The sequence below is a fragment of the Phascolarctos cinereus genome, unplaced genomic scaffold, assembly GCF_003287225.1.
Source record: "Phascolarctos cinereus isolate Bilbo 61053 unplaced genomic scaffold, phaCin_HiC Scaffold_726;HRSCAF=1367, whole genome shotgun sequence".
Classification (NCBI taxonomy): Eukaryota; Metazoa; Chordata; class Mammalia; order Diprotodontia; family Phascolarctidae; genus Phascolarctos; species Phascolarctos cinereus.
Genome location: NW_027556098.1, coordinates 420,248,623 through 420,267,655, shown reverse-complemented (window position 1 = coordinate 420,267,655; position 19,033 = coordinate 420,248,623). Strand labels below are relative to the sequence as shown.

Here is a 19,033-nt window from a genome sequence, read left to right as displayed (position 1 = left end):
AGTGAGGGTATTCTGGGGAGTGAGCTCAGACTATTCCCTCAGGGTACTTTCCTGGGGCGGGAGAGAAGAGTAGCTAAGGTTCGTCTGCTGAACGCATGCGCGCCCAGCCCTTGATGATTCAGAGGCGCGCGGCAGGGCTCGTGCGTGCCTCAGGCCAACGGCTTCCGAGGCCCCGCCCCCATCCCTCAATGAGGGGGAGTGTGCCTAGGGGGCGGGGCCTCCTGTCAGCCAATAGGCTTTCGACGCGCGGAGAGGAAAAGGCGAGGAAAAGGCGGGAAAAAGACGGGTCTGGGGAGAAAGCTGCTGGGGCCGGGAGGTTGGGCGGGAGGGGCGAGAGGGAAGGTGAGGGGGAGAACCTCCCCATTTTCTGAGCAGATTCCCCCCACTTCTGAGGGGAGGACCCCAGTTCTTGAGGAAATACCCCCCCATTCTGAGACTATACCCTCTCCCATTTTCAGAGCAGACTCCCCAAAATCTGAGGGGGAGACCCCCCCTTTCCTAAAGAGAGTTGCTCCCCTGATTCTGAGCGATCCCTCCAATTCCGAGGGAAGACTACAATTCTCAGAAGAGATACCCCGAGTTCTGAGGTGGAGACCCACATTTTCTGAGGAAATTCCATCTAACGATGACAGGGAGGCCTCCCATTTCCTGATGAAAGCCCCCCAAATTCTGGGTAGATAACCCATAATTCTGAAAGGGAAACCTCATATCCTCAGGAGATTCCCATGCTCTTCCGAAGGAGACCCCTCTTTTCCTGAGGAGATTCCCCCAATTCTGAGGATAGATCTGTCAGTATGAAGGAGAGTCCTCTTCCTTGAGCAGATTCTCCCCAGTTTGGAGCCGAGACCCCTATACTGAAGAGAGAGCGATCAGTTCTGAAGAGAAAACTCTTGCTTTGAAAAGAATTGAGAATCGTTTTTGAGAGAGAGCCCTCAAATCTGAGTGTGATGCCCTTCCCTAAGTGATACGGCATCCCACATTTCTGAGGCAGAGTCCCCCGATCTTGAAGTGAAGACACCCCTTCTGAACTAAATCCCCACTTTGGAAGGGTAGACCACCATTCTGAAGGAAGGAAAAGTCCTTTATTCTGAAAAACTGTCTACCATTTTGGGGAGATTCATTAAGAAGAGGTATCCCTCATTTCTGTGGGGGAAGACCCCATTCTGAAGAGATACCCTCAGTTCTGTGGTGGGTACTCCCCATCCTAAAGAAATATCTTCCAATTCTGGGGGTACTGGCCTCCACTTTGAACTAGTGCAATGCTTCAGTGGGCCATGCCGCCCCTTCCCTTCTCCCAATCCCCTTTCCTACTTCAACTTCAAAGCCCCTACTCATCCCATTCTGACCTTTACTTCCTTTCTCTTTCTGCCATGCCCCCAGGTTAGGTCATCTGAGTCTGAGTGAAGGGAAGACCAGTGCCTTCTGCCCCCAAAGAGAAAAGGGCCAACATGTATGTGCCCGACAGCCTCCATGACCTGGCCGATAGTGAAGTGGTCCAGTTTGTGAAGAAGCCAAAGACTGTATCCCGGATCTTTGCTGGGGTGAGGTCCCCATTCCCATCCCTAGCCTAACATTACTCTTGCCTGGTTGGAGATGCTTCAGGTTTCTTCAGCAATAATGATGAAAGTGGAACTCACATTTCTGTGGCATGTGCAGGTTTGCAACAGAGGTTAGATGTCTTGGAACTGGACTGTTGAAGGTTTTGCCTTCAGAGCACAACTCCTCCCTCAAATTTAGGGACTTACCAACTTCCACTGTGGGCAAGTCACTTAAACCCTTTCTTTCTTCATCTGTCCAAGATAAGACTGTTTTTTGGCCCTTTTTTTTCCTCCCTTTCCCCAGCACTCAGCACAGAGCCCGGCACAGAATAGGTGCTTAATACACGCCAGTTGCTGGTTGTACTGCCTGCCTTACCAGGCTTTGTCAACCATAAAGTGCTTTATAAATGTGCGTTTTTATTCCTATGTAGAAAAGGATTACCGAGAGCCTGTGTGTCTTCATCAAGAGCAGTTAATGCCAGGCTCACTGTATTTCCTTTTCTGCTGGGGTTACTAACCTGGTAGGCAGATCTGAGGAATTTGGTCAATTTAGTTTACCCAGATCTGAGCCAAGCATTCATCAAAAGCTTCACATATTCTATTATGGATAAGATGGAAAGATGTGGACTCGATGATAGTGCATTGAATGGCTACATGCAAAGGCTGTATGACTACTTTCTGAGGATTTAGAACTGGGCCCAAATAGCAGTCATTAAGAGTTTGAGGGCAACTTGAAAAGAGGTGTCTGCTCGAGTGGCACAGAGATCTGTGCTTGACTCTGGGGCATTTTACATGTCTACTAAATGACCAGTAATGCCATAGAGAGCTCGATCACCAAATTTGTAGGGTACATAAAGAAAGAAGGGACAGCTGATGTGTTGGACGACACTCAGAATCCCCAAAGATCTCTACGGGCTCCAACACAAAGCCAAATCCAATAACATGACATTTAATAGGGATGATTAATCAACCTATCTACAAGCATTTATGTGTCAGGCACCATACTAAGCATTGGGAATACAAAGAAAAAGCAAAACCAGAAATAATCCCTGCCCTAAAGGAAGTTACATTCTAATGACAGACAAGATGACATAAATCAGAACTTACACTGTAAATACAGGGCAGATGGAAGGAAGGCCTCCTTAGACGGGCAGCCCTAGCAGCTGAGGGGACCAGCAAAGTCCTCCCAGAGAAGGTCGCACTTGAGTCTTAAAAGAAGCCTGGGATTCCAAGATCGAGAAGAGAGCAGTCTAGGCAGAGGGACAGGAGATGGGCTACTGCATGCAAAGGAGAGGAAGGAAGCCAGTATGGCCTGGATTAGAAAAGAAGAAGACGGGAATGGTGGGAAGGGGCCAGGTTGGGAAGAGATTTAGATGCCAAAGGACATTATATTTGATCTGGAACCAGTGGAGTTTATTAAGGGGAAAGGGGGGGGGTGCTTTGGTCATAACCACACTTTTGTAAACAATCTGACAACCAAGGATTGGCGAGGAAGGATGGGGATAGAGAAAGACCAGTAAGAAGGCTGTTGCAGTAATTCAAGTGAGGCATGGTCAGGACCTGAATTAGGGTGGTGGTTATGTCGGGCGGAGAGAAGGGGACATAGGCAAGACGCATTGAAGAGAGAGAAGTGACGCCATTTGGCTAAGGATTGGTTGTGTAGGTGAGCAAGAGACAGGGAGAGTAGAGGATGACAATGACATTTTGAACCTGGATGACCATCAGGGAATTTCAGAATAGGGGCAGGTTTGGGGCCAAAGACAGAAGCTCTGTTCTGGACATGTTGAGTTTCAGATGCCCACAGACTATCCAGTTTGAAATCTCTAACAGGCAGTTGGTGATGTGGGACAGGAGCTCTAGAGAAAGAGACTAGCACTAGATAAATGGACGTGGGAATCATCTGCATAGAGATGATAATAATTAAACCCGTGGGAGGCAATGAGATCACCAAGTAAGAGAGTATAAAGAGAAAAGTGTGAAAGGCTAGGGGCAGGGCCTTGAGAGATACCCAGAGTTAATGGGTGTGACCCACAGGAGGACTGAGAAGGAGCAGTCAGGAGGGTAGGAGGAGAACCCCAAGAAGAGAGAGCATCCAGGAAGACAAAGGGGTCAATAGTGTCAGAAACTGCAGAGGGGTCAAAAGGCCAAGGGTCAAGAAGAAGCCGTTGGATTTGGCTTTTGAGAAGTCATTGCTGACTTTGGAGTTTGGAGTTGAATGATGAGGTCAGAAACCAGACTGCAGAAAGTTTAGAAGCCAGCAAAAGGGAGCTTTTTGTGGGAGTTTAGCTAATACGGGGAAGAGAGATATAGGACAATAGCTGGCAGGCACGGTAGGATCTAGTGAGGTATTTAAGGCCAGGCGAAACTTGGGCACCTTTGTAGACAGCAGGGAAGGAGCCAGTAGACAGAGAGAGATTGAAGATAATTGAGAGTGTGGGGACGATGAAGGGGGCGAAGAAGGTGGGAGGGGAAGAACCCAAGAGTAAATCTATGGGAGCTGGCCCTGGCAAAGAGAAGGGATCGAGGAGGAGATAATGGGGGGGTGATGTAAGAGGAATATGTGATGAGGAGGAGGCGAGGAGAGGGAGCTCTCAGGAATGGCCTCAGTTTCTCCAGTGAAGTGTGAGGAAGGCTTGAGGAGAGAAAAGGTGCTGTGCTGAGTGGGGTAGTGAATCATTCAGGGTAGGAAGCAGCATTGGCCCCGGGAAGATAAGCTTGCATAAATGTACGGTGGACCCAATCACCACAGGCTCGGGATCCCCTCCAGTTCCGTTTAGCAGCAGGTGAGTAGGTGAAAGGAGGCAGATGGCCAGAGCGAGGCAGGCTGAGAGTTGGCGAGGTGGGATCCCCGTAAGACAAGCCGGTTGGGGAGTCAACAACAGACAGTAGTGTAGAATCAGCCCGTTTCGCTAGGAAGAGATCTTAGAAGAATAATTGGCAACGGCATGTAGGCCCTGGGAAGGACCATGGCCTGGGACAACACTGAGGGACAGAAGGAGGGCAAAGTCCCTTTAGGAGGAGGAGAGCCCAAGGAGAGACGGAAAGCTTGTGGGGGCGGAGGGCCCCCAGCATAACCAGCATCCGGTCATTGCAAGGGCGTGAGGCCACTGCGTGCAGAATAGGGAGAGCTGAGGAGCAGGTTACGGTTACTGAAAAGACTGAAGAGGTGGGAAAAGCGCTAAAGGGAGTGAGTGTCAGTGCCCGTTGAAGTCTCCTGGGATGAAGTAAGGAGCTGAGGCTGAGGGGAAGACCCTGGGCCAAAGCTGACCTCAGTGACAAAGGAGGGTGAGAGTCCTGGGCTCAGGAGGTAATAGCTTAAAGAATCTGGCCTGGGTGACCAATGTGGACTGAATGAACCTCAGAGGAGGTGAGACGGCTGTCAAATGGTGGCCAAGAATGTCCAGAGAAGAGCAGTGCAAGTGCAGCCAGCGCCAGGAGGGCGGCCTGGGCCCGGATTGTCAGGAGGGAGCCAGGAGATGGAAGGATCAGGAAAGGAAGAGCCTTAAGATGCAAGCTAGTTCGAGTATAGAGCAGGCGAAACAGAAGGATCCTGTTCAATGGGAGGTGCAAGGAGGTCCCCAGCAGGACAGAACCTGGGAGGGGAGGAAGTGGTGAGAATGGGAGAAGGGACGGCTGGGGGCAGAGGGGAGGTTCGGCATCACAGAGAGGGAGAGGAGGAGGGAAGTGAGTCTATTTAACCACTGGGGATCAGTCCAGACATAGAGGTCCACTGATAAAGGCAGGTTCAAAGTCCTGGGATTGTGTGGGTACAGCCCTCAGCTGCCTGACCTGCCCTCCTGGAGCACACCGGGTTTATGATCATCTGGCCTTGTTCTCAGGTTGAGAAGCCCAGTTAAGGGAGGAGTCAAGAAGGGCTTTTGCCAGTGGGAAGTCGCCTCTTCACCTCTCCCCCCAGCAGGGCCAGCCTGCCTGTGCCTTCAGCAAGGGCACAGGGAAGTCTAGGAAGGAGCCAGACCCAGTGCTTCAGCATTTGGCCTCCTTGTGCCCTTAGGCCAGTCTAAATAGAAATATAAATGATTCAAGAAAACCACTTCCCGAATCTCTAATCAATAGTGATTTAGAGCATTTTTTTCATGTGATTGTAGATGGTTTTAATTTTTTCATCTGAAAACTGCCTGCTTATATCCTTTGACCATCTATCAATTGGGGAATGATTTGTATTCTTATGTATTTGACTCAATTCTCCATATACTTTAGAAATGAGACCTTTATCGGAGACAGTGGCTGTAAAAATTCTTTCCCAGTTTTCTGCTTCCCTTCTAATCTTGGTTGCATTGGCTTTGTTTTGCAAAAACTTTTCAATTTAATGTAATCAAAACTATCCATTTTGCATTTCATAATGTTCTCTATCTCTTGTTTGGTCATAAATTCCTCCCTTCTCCGTAGACCTGACAGGTAAACTATTCCTTGCTCTCCTAATTTGCTTATGGTATCACCGTTTATGTCTGAATCATGTACCCATTCTGACTTTATCTTGGTATACAGTGTGAGATGTTGGTCTATACCTAGGTTCTTCCATACTCTTTTCCAGTTTTCCCAGTAGTTTTTGTCAAATAGCCTTTGGGTTTATCAGTACTGTGTCTTGTGAACCTAATCTGTTCCACTGATCCGCCTCTGTATTTCTTAGCCAGTACCAAATGGTTTTGCTGACTGCTGCTTTATAATACAGTTTTAGATCTGGCACAGCTAGGCTACCTTCCTTTGTATTTTTTTCTCCATTAATTCCCTTGATATTCTTGACCTTTTGTTCTTCCAAATGAATTTTGCTATGGTTTTTTCTAGTTCTTTAAAATCACTTCCCAAACCTAATATGGGTCACATGTGGTTAGACTGACAGCAGAGATAAAACTGAAGCTCCCTGAGGGGAAGGCCAGTTTCATTTTTGTGTCTGTATCCCCAGGGCATAGCATAGTGCCTGGCATGTAGCAGCTGTTTAATAATTGTTCGTTGATTGATTGATTGATTGTTCGACAGCCATTAATCTGAACAAGGGGCTGCAAGCTCAGTAGGAGTAACCACCGTAAAGGGTGGCCAGAGATCCAGTGTGACTGTACTGTCTTCAGAGAGACACTGAACCTGAGCAGCAGCCTGCCTCGGCCAGACCACAAGCCACCTGGGAGTTGGGCTGTCAGGGCTGGGCACTGTGGTTTGTGAGGGTGGCTAGGGAGAGCGAGGGGTGTCCAGCCAGACTGTGGCGGGCTCCACAGGCTTAGTGAGGAGAGCCACCTGGAAGCTCCGGGCTTCCCTCCACATGCGGTTCATCAGGTCCGGTGTGGGAGTCACTGGGCTGCAAAGAAGGAAAAGAAAAGCACAACAATTCCTGCCCTCAGGGTATCTCTCGAGTCTCTAAAGGACTGGAATATTCCTCCCAATTGTCTGGTTGTATAGCTGGTACAACATCTTCGTCATTTTATAGATAAGGAAACTGAGGCTCAGAGAGATGACATGACTTGGGTAGTCTCACATAGCAAATAAGTATTGGTCCCAGGATTGCCCCTGAAATCTCCTCCTTCCAGGCCCAGGGTTCTTCTCACTTTTCTGCTCGCTGCCATGTTCTTAGGGGACCACCCTGGGCATCACACTCAGGATTAGTTTGGGGAGCTGACGAGAAGGGGAAGAAGCCATAGACACCAGAAAGGAGAACTCTGGGCTTTCAAGTAGAGGCTGAAGGGAGAGTTCTGGGCAGACAGAGAGAGGCCGTTTCTGGAAGACTCCCTAGAGGTGCCGCCAGGATTTGGAACGACTGAACCTTGGAACAATTCAGAGCGGGCAGGGTCTTCCACTAGCTTCATGCTTCTGGCGTTCAGCTCCCTGCGGGGTTACCTTCTAGGCATCTGCCCAGTCAGCCTTGGCCTTCCTGAGAGCCTAGAACACTGCCTGTCCAGCTTCCTCTCCCACGTCCCTGGTGCAGCTGAACTTGCTCCTTCCAGCCTCTTGCCCTCCTCCGAGCTCTTTCCTGACTCCTCCCTGGGGTTAGCATTCCCCTCCACAAGTCCCCGTGTATTGCTTTTGTCTCTATCCAGGACTTTCTTGTGTACAAATTTGCAGCATCCCCCTTAACAGAAATGTAAGCTCTTCGAGGGCAGCGACTGCATTTGGATTTATATGTCTGGTGTCAGACTCTGGGCCTGCCACAGCAGAAGCTTGAAAAGTGCTTCTGTTTGGCCAGCAGGGCAGAGCAATGGGACAAAGTAACCCAATTAACTTCCACAAGAGTTGACCTATCCCCTGCCAACGAGAAGGCCCTGAAGATACGAAGACAAAAATCAAACCAGTTCCTGCCCTCAAGGAGCCTATGTTCACCTGGAAATGTCAACAAAATAGATTTCTCCTCTGTGTTAGGAAAAACCACCCAGCAGGGATAATTCTAGGGTGTGATGGGCAGTCCCCAGAGGGAATCCATTCTTGGCCACTTGGGATCTCCAGGCAGAGGTTGGAGGACCCGTTATCAGCAGTGTTACAGGGAGGACTCTTGTTCAGGGTGTGTGCGACTAGAAGGTGTCGGGTCAGTCAGGAGGCGCTTCCCAGGCACTAGTTACTGCCAAGCAATGGGAATGCAAAGGAAGGTGCCCTACACCATCCTCTTCTACTGAGAAAGGACTCTGTTTGTCCTAGGGAAGATCTTGCCCTTCCAAACCCTGCTTTGTATTATCCCTCCCATCTGCTGCCTCTCATGTGCTGCTGAAGGAAGCTGGAGAAAATCACGGGACTGGGTTGACTGGGTCCCCTACAGATTTATGTTATATGTTCTCAGCTGGGCCCTCGCTGCAGCAAGGCAATCCTTTGTACCTCCCAAACTTGTTGTCCCTCCTCAAGCCTCCCTGAGTCCCCCCTTCCCCCACTTTTCAGCTAAGAACCTTGCTTTATATTTCACTTAAAAAAAACAAACCAGAGAGCTGGTTTGCAGAGAGCTCCGTCTTCTCCCCTCTTCCTCCTCTCCTATCCCTCAGATGCCCTTGGTCATTATGTCTTCCTTCACCCCTGTCTCCCATGATGAGGTGGCCTTTCTCCTGACAAGGCCAAGCCCCAATATCCACATCCAGTCTTCTCATCTGAAAGTCTTCCAAGGTTCTATCCTGAGTCCTCTTCCCTGGTCCCTCTGTTCGGCTGTCTCATTCAGGAATCTCATCAGCTCCCATGGTCTCAATGATACACCTGTCTCTGCAGGTGACTCTCCCATCTAGCCGTCTTGCCCCCGCCTTTCCCCACCTTGAGAGTGTGCGGCAGGCCTGGGCCTCTCCCTCCTCATCTCTGCCTCGTGATCATGTGGGCTTCCTTCAGGCCTCAAGAGTGTCCTCCCTTCTGCAGGAGGCCTTTGCTGGTCCTCCTTCATCTATCCCTCCGTCTAACTTGTTACCTGTCGGCCGTCAGGTTGGGTTGAACTGTGACTGGTGCTGGTCTTTCTCTGTGTCCCCAGTGCTTAGCACAATTTCTGGCACATAGTAGGTGCTTAACAAGTGCTAGTTGTCTGACTGAAATACAGTCCCTGCCCAAGAAGCTCATGCTCTACAATGGGGGGGAAGTGCTAGCATGGGGGGAGGGGGTGTAGCCCGGAGGAAAGACTGGGAAAATCCCTAGTAGCAGATGAGATTTGAGTTGAGTCTTGAGGAAGCCAGGAAGGGGAATGAGCATTTATTAAGTGCCATCTGTGTGCTAAGTACCTTACAGATATCTTATTTGGTCCTTACAACAACCTTAGGTGCTGTTGGATCCTAATTTTACAATTGAGGAAACTGAGGCAGATGAGGTTAAGTAACTTGCTTAGGGTCACACAGCTAAAAAGTGTCTGAGGCCCAGCAAATTCCCCAGCCAGCTGCCTCAGGGAAGCCCAGAGCCAGAAGTGAGGAGGAAGAGCATTCCAGGCATAGGAGAGAGCAGTGAAAGTGTACCCAGGTGGGAGATGGAAACAGCCAGGAGGCCAGTGTTGTTGAACCCCAAAGTACATGGGGAGGAGTAAAGTGTGAGAAGACTGGAAAGGTAGGAAGGGGCCAGGAGCTGGCCCCCAGCTTACGAAGGGCTTGGAATTCTAAGGATGTTCTCCTGGATCCCAGAGGTTATTGAGTAGGGGGTGACGTGCTCAGACCTGTCTTTAGGAAGGCCACTTTGGCAGGCTGGAGTGGGGAAAAGCTAGAGGCCGACAGACCTCCCCACCCCGCCAGCAGCAGCTTTTGCCATAGTCCAGGCATGAGGAGGTGAGGGCAGTGTCAGAGGAGAGAAGGGGGGCATGTTCTGGAGAGGCCACAATGGTAGAAAAAGACTTGGCAGCAGAATTGATGTGGGGGCATGAGTGCGAGGAAGGATGAGACCAAGGTTGGGAGCCTGGTGGTGCCTCAAGAGGCTTCCCAAAGAGAAGACGGGAGGGTCTGGGGGGAAGGAAGAGTGCTGCTTTGCCCATAAGAAGTCTGAGATGCCTGCAGCCGTGGTGTTTAGAGATATCCAGAAGACGGTCAGTAGAGAGGTTGGGGCTGCATTCCTAGGTCTGAGATGGGAATTGATGGGATCACCAAGGGAGAGGGCCCAGGACAGAGCCTGGCAGACAGTCATGGCAAGACGTTAGCATCTGGGATCAGCATGAAAATCCAGCAAAGGGATTTTGCTGAGAGGGACTGATCTGATAGGGAGGATGAGGTCCTTTCCACCTCTGAGACTCCAAGGCCAGGAGAGATGGAAGCTAGAATGAGCAAAACTTAGAGGGGAGCCCTCATTGGGGAGCCCTGGATCTGAGAGTGAAGAGAAGGCTGACCCTGGACCATAGGCAGCCGGGATGTCCTGTGAGCACTATTGTGGGGGCTACTCTCCTTACTGAGGAAATGGAGGGGCCACCTGTTTATTAATTCATCAAACACATTGGGCAGGCTCCTGCAGGGCTCCATGCTTGATGCTGGCCATGTTAGCAGGACCTGGTCCCCTGCCTCCTGGGCTCCTCAGAGGCTCCTGTGGGCGCGGCACAAGCAAAGCCAGGCAGCAAGCTTGGGAGCTCGAGAAAAGACAGGACAGGGATGGGCTGCCAGAAGCAGAGAGTGGAGACGAGCTCTTGCAGCGGGCTGGGGCTGCTAAGGAGGGTCCTCTGGGTGGGGCCAGATGGGGAGACTGGCAGATAGGGAATCAGCAGGATTTGTAAGCATTTGATATGAGTGAGGCTGGAGGAGCCCAAGGTTATGGAATATGGAAGACGCGGGGGCTGATAACTGAGCTGGCAGAAAGAGTGAAGTCACAAGGAAAGGTTTGGATGGCCCTGCTCTTCCCTGGCCCAGCATGCAGGGTCCCCAGAATCCCAGGCTTGCCTTGGGGTATGCCATGTCTCTCTGCCTTCTGCCCCTGCCCCTGGGTCCCAGCCTCCCAGGGAGAAGGGGAGGCAGGAGCAGAGGCTGGGTGCTCAAGCAGGAGGATCTGGGCGGGTTTGAGGACCCCAGGTGGGGAAGGACCCCTGGGAGGGTTTCTCTCCTCAAGCCCATGACCACAAAGGATCAGGAGAAGGGGGAAGGCCCTCCTGGGGAGCCCTTCACCCTCAGCTGTTGCCCCGTCCAGGTCTTCTCGCTCATTGTTTTTGCCACGCTGCTTACTGACGGCTACCAGAACCTGACCAGCTCTTCGCAGCTGCACTGTGTCCTCAATGACAACAGAGTGGCCTGCAGCTTCGCAGTGGTCACTGGCCTCCTGGCATTCCTGGGCTGCCTGCTCTTCCTCACCCTGGACAGCCTGGCAGCCCGCATCACCAGCACCCGCCTGAAGACCACAGTCTTGCTGCTGGATTTCTCACTCTCTGGTAGGGGCTCCTAGCCTCACCCTCAGGGCTCCTCAGCTGTCAGCCTGGGCTTCTTAGAGATGACCCTTAGGGTCTCTGGCCTCCTTTCAGAAATGGAGGGACTCGCCTCTGATCTGGCAGGAGGTCATGGCTCTGATCCTTGTTCTGGGCCTGAGACCATGCAAGTCATTCTACCCCAGTATCAGGACCCTGGTGTCCCCCAGGGGCCTGGCTGTTGTAAAGATTAGCTTGAGGGGAATGGGCAGCCTTGGCAACTGTATGGAAGCACACAAGCAGAAGGCTGGGGTGGCGGGTAGGGCCTCGGAAGAGAGGGGAAGCATACCCAATGAACAGAGCTGGCTTTGCAGTCCAGATGACCTGGGGCAGTGTCTCCCCAGCCCTCCTGGTAGCATGCCCCAGACGGAGCCACTTAACTCTACCTGGTGCCACGGACCGCACAGCAGCCACTGATTGATGAAATCAGGGTCAGTCCAAAACACTAATTGTGATGATGACTGACGGCTGGTCTCCCCATGTCCCTTTGCTCGTCGGTGGACTCCCTGGCCCTTGGGAGGATGGCCAGTCCTTTGGGAAGGCTCTTGACCCCAGCACCTTTCTCCTCTGCTGCAGTCATCTGGGTTGGAGTCTGGTTTGTGGGCTTTTGTTTCCTGGCCAACCAGTGGCAGCGCTCACCGCCTCACCACTACCTTCTGGGCAACAGCAGCGCCAAGGCAGCCATTGCCTTCTCCTTCTTCTCCATCCCTGTCTGGGTAAGATGGGGGGGGCAGAGGGAGGCAGACCAGGCCTGGGCTGCTCAGGGAGGAGACCCTGCCTTCAAGGAGGTGACTAAGTGTCTGCTGGGGCAGGGCCCTCTGCTGGGCTCTGGAAAAGACCCCAAGTTTCCCTATTTTCAGGCCCATCACAAGCTGGTAGGACTCTCTTCCTATCCCCTTTCCCATCATGGAATCAAGTCCAAAGCCCTGCCCCAGGCCTGAACTGGAAGAATTGTAGTACAAAGAGGCCATGTTTGAATCTTGGCTCTGCCTTTCACTAGCTGTGTGACCTTGAGTCAGTCCCTTCCCATCTGAGAGCGGTTTCCCCATTTGTTAAGGGATTGGACGATATGATCCATAACAATTCTCCCAGTCCTCAATCCCTTGACCTCCCCACAGATGGCCCTGGCCTACCTGGCACTCCAGGACCTCCGTAGTGACTCACCCGTCCCCTACAAGCGCTCCCTGGATGAGGGTGGCGTGGCCCTGACGACCCTCTCTTCTGGCACCACCACCAACATGGGACCCAGCAGCCTGGGCTACCCCAGCTCCATCCCGCCCCCATATCCAACCACTCCCAAGGCGGCTCGCCTTGCCATGATGAATGACAACTGAGGTGGCTGTCCTGATCTCCCTCAGTTATTAAAGAAACTTTCTCTTCCTCCCACGGAGGTGTTTGGGAAAACCTGAGCCTGCCATATCTCATTCATCCATCAGTCGATCAAAATCGGCCCTTTCTTGTTTCAGGGAAAGGGGAAGGGAGGAGGGTGTTGTTTGGGATGACAAAGTGGGGTATCTCCTAGTCCCCTTGACTTGGCTCTGGGGCAGCCACATAGACCTCCATGACTCCAGAAAAATGCACTAACTTCTTCTAAGGAAAAGTTAGTGAACTCGCTGTTTGGCCACGGGAATGTTACTAAGCTCTTCTAGCCTGTCTCCTCCTCTTTAAAAGGGGAGAATCATTCTGGCATGACTTCATTCACAGAGTTGTCTTAAGGGCACCAAGGACATTAATGTCCACAGGAATGGGACTCAGTAACTAAGGCCTTCAGAAGCCAGACTTTGCACAGGTCCTCCTGAGGCGGCCTCACTCCATCCAGGGGGATGCCAGCCCGGGCTGGAAGGCCCAGCCAAGTTCTCATACACACTAGCCCACCCTGTGCTCAGCTGCAAAGACAGAAAAGGTCCCCCATTAAAGCGGGGGGGGGGGCTCTTTCCCAGGCCTCCAGGCCCAATGTCCAGAGCTGCTACTGCTCTGCAGGGGATAGTCATTATTGGCTAAGTCACGATCCCTCACACTGGGGACTTGAAGCAGAAGACACACCAGGAAAGGAGATGCACACACAGACAAGCAGGCAGTGAGAAGTTCATCTTTGTCTTTATTTCAAGTGAACAAGGAGTTAACCATCAACTCTGTACAAAAATGGGGCATGGCCCCTGCCCTCCCTCCCCATGCCCCTGGACAAAAAAACTGACAAAAAAGATATAAAAGATGGAGAGGAGTCACCCCACCAGCCCCTCCGATTCTCCAGAAAAAAAGCTGGAGGAGGGGTCCTGTTGGCCAAGGAAGAGGCCGAGTGTTTGGCAAAGTCTGGAGAAAGGAGGAAACAGACAGCAGGAAAGTGGGGGGGCTCAGCTGGGGGACTTCCCATCCACCCCCCAGACAGTTTGTAAAAACACGGGTGTCCGGAGGCTGACAAGATGATGGAAGGAAAAACAGGGACTTATCTAAATCCCAACCAACTCAGAAAAGATTTTGTCTTTGTTTCTCTAAAAGGCAAAACATTAGAAAGAGCAGATCCTGAGCTCTTGCTCTCCAAGGCTGGGGGGGCCCTCATGCCCTCCTCCCCTTCCCCCCAGCCCTGGGGAGCAGAGGAGGGGGTGGGGATCCATTGATTCTTTTAAAAAGTTACCCCTTGGGCTGGGCAGGTCCTGGGGGCCCCCTGCCCTTCCCCACCCGTGCTGCTGTGGCCCATCTCCTCTCGCCATCACTGCTTCTGCTGCGGAGATGCCCTGGGGAGTCACCACTATGCAGGCAGGCTCAGCTTCTTCCCCTTTAAGACTGAGGGGGAGAGAGAGAGAGAAAGAGTGGGAATCAACAGTGGGAGGAAAGAGCAGCCCATCGCCATACATATACACACAGAATGGGGATGTCCAGAAGGGGAAGGCCACAGGATAGAGAGCAGGCAGAAGTGGAGGAGCTCGGGAGGAGACCAGGGAAAGGGGGGGGCCCTCACCACCCCCTGAGCTAGCTACCTTTGGTGATGTAGAGGGTAGAAGAAGTCGCAGTAGAGCACGGTCTGTACCAGGCCAGCTACGATGGCGATGAGGTCAAAGAAGCCTTCAAACTGGTAGCGCCAGATCCAATTGAACAGGTAGAGCGTCCTGTAGACGCCCAGGGCAAACAGGTAGTGGCTGGTGATGGTCTCGGCTTCTCCTGTCTTGCTCACCATGAACAGCTGCGGCAGGATGGCCACAGACTCCAGGTAAATGGAGAAGGTCCATAGGATCTGGGGGGCGGAGAGAATGGTGCGGTGGAATGAGCGAGGTCAGAAGGGAGGGCCAGGGAGGCAGGGGAAGGCAGAGCTGAGGTCTTGAGGGTGGCTGGAATGGGGATGCTGGGCAAGGGGCACGGAAGGACACAGGAAGAGACCTGGAGAGGGGGGCTGGCAGGCAAGGGGCACAGGCGGGAAAGGAGGAGGAAAGAAGGGAGATGAGGAGGGCAGAACCAAAAGGAAAACGGGGAACAGGATGGGAAAATGAACTGAGAACAGAGCCAAGGGGCACAGGACACAAGGCAAAGGGAGGGCAAAGGCAGGAAAGCTGGGCTAGAGGGGGTGAAAGGCCCCCAGGGGAGAGAGTGGAGGTGGGGATCCAGGCCGGGGATGGGGAGAGAGGCAGAGAGAGGTGAGGCAGAGGGGAGGAAAAGAGATGGAGGGCACAATCGTTAGAGGATCGGCTCTGGGGGCCTCCACTCCAATGAGCCCCCCCACCCCCTGCAGCTGCTGAGACCAGGCCAAGGACCATGGAGGGGGATGCATGCTGTTGGGTCTTCTCCCCCCAAAGCAGGAAGACCTTCAGTCTCAGTGGCATCTGTAAAATTACCACCTACGCCTGGGGTGCTGCACTATGTGAGTTAGCCCCACAGGTGAGGAACGGTAGGAGAAGAAGGGCTGGATTTCAGGCTCAGGCCCTGGACCCGACCCATGCTCCCCAACAACCTAATTCCCCTCAAAAAGTATTCCCCAGTTGGGGGGGGTGGGGGCTGGTGTCTCAGGCTTGTGGTTGCCTCACCTCCCTCCAATCAGGCTCACCTCCAGTGGCGTGAAGTCATGGTTGACTAGAAAAGCCAAGATGGCTGTGGGGACCACGAGGAACTCCACTCGGAAGGTGTCATGGTTGCCATCATAGGTGGCCTTAAACTTGCTGTAGATCATCCAGACAGTGGTGAAGGAGCAGGCGATGTAGACCACCTGCAGGGAGGTGGAGACCGCCCTCAGGACCCAGCTCCCATTAGGGACTCCAGCTCATGGTCCCCAGAAGGTCCACCCCCCAATGGCCCCCTGCAGAGCCCCTCCCAAAGGCCCCCAGGAGTCTCCCTCATGGTCCCCCAGGCCTGGAGACCCCAGCCCCCCAATGGCCCCCCCTCCTATGGAGCCGCTCCCAAAGGCCTCCCGGTGGTCCCCCTCGTGGTCCCCCAGGCCTGGAGACCCCAGTCCCCCCAAGTGGCCCCCTCCTACGGAGCCCCTCCCAGCTCCCCAGGCCTGAGAACCCCTGCCCCCCACCCCACCGAGGCCCTCCCTCCACCCTCCGCACCTTCATGGACGTGTTGTACAGGGAGATGTAATTGGTGAACAGGTCTAGGTAGCGGGCAGTGAAGACCACAGCGAACAGGACCTGACTCTTCCCCGAGATTCCTGGGGAGCACGGAGGGCTCAGTACAGACTCCCTTCGGGGCCCCGGAGATCCGGGTGGCAGGGCCCGGCCGGGGCTCCCCCGCGGGCCCAACTTTCCGGCCCGCCCTGCCCCTTTCCCAGGACCCACAGCCAGGGGGCGGGCCCGGCCGCGGGCGGGCCCAGAGCTACGAGAGCTCAGGGCTTCGTTGGCCCAGCTAGGCCCGGCCGGGCCTGGACTCCGGGCGCAAGCCCGCCCCCCTTCGCCCCCTCCGGGTTCAAGAAGAGGGCCCCGGCCGGGGCGGGGGCTGGGGGAGGGCGGGTGGGGGGGGCGGTTAGGGGCCGGGCGGCCCCCTCCCCCAGAGCCCCACGTCACCAGCTCCGGCTCCCTCCTCTCCCCCCCCCCGCCTGCCTCCCGCGGGGCTCCCCGAGGCGCCCCGGCCCCCCCGGCCTGGGCCGGGGTCCCGAGCCCCCCTCAACCCTCACCGGCGCAGGAGCGGGACTTCCAGATCTTGAGGAGCAGCAAGATGATGGCCAGGAGGTGGGAGAGGTCCCCCAGGAATCGGAAGAGGTTCATGGCCGCGGGCCGGGCCGCCGGGGCCTGGGGCCGGGGGCGCACACGTCCGGGTCCGGGGGAGCGCGGCCGAGCGAGGCCCCGAGCTGGCGGAGGAGGCGGCGGCGGCGGCGGCAGCGGCGGAGCGCAGGAGGGGGGCGGAGAGGAGGGAGGAGGGACGGAGGCACCGCCCCCCCCGCGGGAGGAGCCAGCCGGGCTGGGGGCGGGGGCCAGCTCCCCGCCCGCGCCCTCTCCCCGCGGCCCCTGCCCGGGGGGGGGGCCCGCCGCTGTCTCGGGGGTTCCGGCTCCCACTTGCTCGGGAGCTCCAAGAAGGGGTCACCCCGCGGCCCCAAAAGGCCCCCCTGGCCGTCCATTAAGTCCCCGGTTCTGGGGTCTGAGAGCAGGTCCGGGAGGGAGCGAGCCCCGAGAGGGAGGAGCCCGGGCCCTGGGGTCCCCAACGGGCTGGGGAGCGGAGGGGGCTGCGGGACTGGACGTCTCAATCCTCCCAGAGGAGAGGAGGAGCGAGGCTCCCGAGGACGCCCGGGTCCCCGAGGGGGCCTGGACACGCGGGGCCCTGGGTGGGAGGCTAGAAGGCCCAGTGCTTGGGCCCCCCGACGGGCTGCCAGCGCCGAGCCCCAGGGACAGCGCAAGGTGCAAGGGAGAGCAGAAGGCGGAAAAGCAGGGTTCCCGCCCCTCGGTGTGTGCCCCCTCCCCTGCATTTCTCAAGCGCTGGGGCGAGGGTCCGAGGAAATTGCCCCTCCCCGGGTCCCGGAGAGCCGAGGGTATACTTGGGGGCTGGAAGGGGGGCATCCCTTTCTTTAGCTCTCCTCCCCTCTCCCCTGTTGTCTGTGGCCAGGGCCTCATCTGGGGAGTCCGCTCCCTCTGCAACCCCGGGGGTCCCCCCCCCAGGGGCCCTGCGGGGAGGGCCGCGTCTGTCTCCGCGAGAGGGGCAGACGCGGACTGAATGTTAATCACCCCAGGAGCCTGTGTTCTAGCGAGTGTGTGTGTGTCCCTCTCCCCCGTCCCCCCTCCCTCCCCACCCTCCCCTCCCGCTCGGGCTCGGGCTCGGGCTCCTTCACACAGCCTCCCGCCCCCCGCCCCAGCTTAGGTGTGTGTGGCAGGCAGGCGGGTGGGGTGGGTCTGTCTGTCTGTGTCAGTCAGTCCCGTCCTTTGCTGCAGGGGTGGGTAAGGGGGGGCTGCTCTGCGGCCTCAGCATCTCTTCTCTCCGGCGGCTGCCAGGTGGGTGTCTGTGGGTCCGTCTTTCCCGGGGAAGCCGCGGGTATTATCAGGTGGGGTGATGGTGGTCCGTGTCTGGGGTGTCTGTGTGTAATTGTATTGCGTGTGTGTGTGTAAGGGGGCGGGGTGGAGAGAATTCGGTCTGCCTTTACCTTGAACTGGTTGTCTGTCCTCTCCACCCCCCCCCATCTGTCATCTGGCTGCACCTGAGATCTCCTGGCTTCTGTCTGGAACCTCCCCTCCCCTCCCCCGTCTGTCTGTCTGTCTGTCTGTGTGCCTGTGTCCGGTTGTGGTTTTGTCTGGGTGTCTGAATCTGGTGACCCGATGTCTGGCTGTTCCTGTGTCTCTGTGTCCCTGTGTCCGGCTGTGTGTGAATGAGCTGGTTTTCTCTGTCTCTGTGTCTGGTTGTCTGTCTGTCTTTGTGTGAGGGTGTCTGTCCGTGTCCAGCTGTGTGTATCTGTGCAGATGCGCGATTCTCTGTGTGTGTATGGTGAGTGTGTGCGAGTCTCCCACTCCTTTCCAATGAGGGGGTGTTGTGGGGGGAATCCCTGGGAAGTGAGCCTGTGTGAGCGTGTCCGCGTCTGCCTGTAGGGGAGAAAGGGAGACAGGTAGCCAGGCGGGCTGTCTCTGAGGTGACCCTAGACAAAAAGCCAGGAGACCCTGGAGGGAAGGTAGGGGGAGGGCAGGGAGGACAGAAGGAGAGGCTCCAGCCAGCAGCCAGATAGACCAGAGGAGGAGGACGAGGAGGAGGAGGAAAACCTCCGACAGCCAGCGGGGGAGGGAGGAGCACCCCAGGCAGGTGAGACGGGATCCCCATGGGGCGGAGGGCCTGCCACTTGCCGCGGCATCGAAGGCAGCATCGTGGGCCCAACTTTCAATGCAACATGTGTGGCCTGCCGAGCCTGGCCCCCACCTGAAGCCCTGGGGGACCGATGGCACTGAACCCCTCACCTGCTGTGTCCTTCTAGAGCCTGAGTCTGGGCCCCTGTCCCAGCCATCGTCATTCCCCTCCCCCACGACACAACAGGGTCATGAAAAGGTAAGGCCAGAAGGAGCTGGGCTGTCAGTGGGGTGGGACCCCCAGACCCTGGGCTGGGCCAAGGGGCAGCCTCAGAGTCTCTGCTGCCCTGGCCTCTTGTCTTCCTCACATTCTAGGGTCTTCCTTTTCACACACACACACACACACACACACACACACACACACACACACACCGCTGCCCCAGCCTACTCCCCCAGGCCCCATTCTTTCCTGTTCTTTCTCCTGTTCCCCTTCC

The 19,033-nt window shown here is 55.3% G+C and overlaps 2 protein-coding genes across 7 annotated transcripts; one reads left to right on the top strand and one right to left on the bottom strand.

Annotated features, from left to right (window-relative positions):
- The first annotated feature begins 113 nt into the window (after positions 1 to 113).
- SYNGR4 (synaptogyrin 4) lies at positions 114 to 12,757 on the top strand. Of its 6 annotated transcripts, none has more exons than XM_078146005.1 (5): positions 114 to 260; positions 1,381 to 1,541; positions 11,088 to 11,325; positions 11,935 to 12,074; positions 12,477 to 12,757. In XM_078146005.1, the coding sequence occupies exons 2-5, from the start codon at positions 1,449 to 1,451 to the stop codon at positions 12,690 to 12,692; spliced, it is 687 nt and encodes a 228-aa protein (XP_078002131.1). In that variant the 5' UTR covers positions 114 to 260; positions 1,381 to 1,448; the 3' UTR covers positions 12,693 to 12,757. The 6 variants fall into 6 exon arrangements, with proteins under 6 accessions (XP_078002131.1, XP_020859322.1, XP_020859318.1 ...); XM_021003663.1 differs by having other exon boundaries at positions 247 to 286; XM_021003659.2 differs by lacking the exon at positions 114 to 260 and adding an exon at positions 265 to 342.
- Positions 12,758 to 14,001: 1,244 nt separating this feature from the next.
- On the bottom strand, positions 14,002 to 16,670 carry KDELR1 (KDEL endoplasmic reticulum protein retention receptor 1). Its single transcript, XM_021003563.2, is given in 6 exon segments — positions 14,002 to 14,139; positions 14,334 to 14,349; positions 14,351 to 14,587; positions 15,392 to 15,550; positions 15,894 to 15,994; positions 16,457 to 16,670. Coding segments are annotated over 6 exon segments (639 nt in total). The 5' UTR covers positions 16,548 to 16,670; the 3' UTR covers positions 14,002 to 14,104.
- Positions 16,671 to 19,033: the final 2,363 nt, after the last annotated feature.

Excerpts from the sequence above, each read along its gene's own strand:
- SYNGR4 (XM_078146005.1), top strand. The coding sequence starts at position 1,449 with ATGTATGTGCCCGACAGCCTCCATGACCTGGCCGATAGTGAAGTGGTC. Across the intron at positions 1,542-11,087 it reads TATCCCGGATCTTTGCTGGG|GTCTTCTCGCTCATTGTTTT; the intron begins GTGAGGTCCCCA and ends TGCCCCGTCCAG. Across the intron at positions 12,075-12,476 it reads TCTTCTCCATCCCTGTCTGG|ATGGCCCTGGCCTACCTGGC; the intron begins GTAAGATGGGGG and ends ACCTCCCCACAG.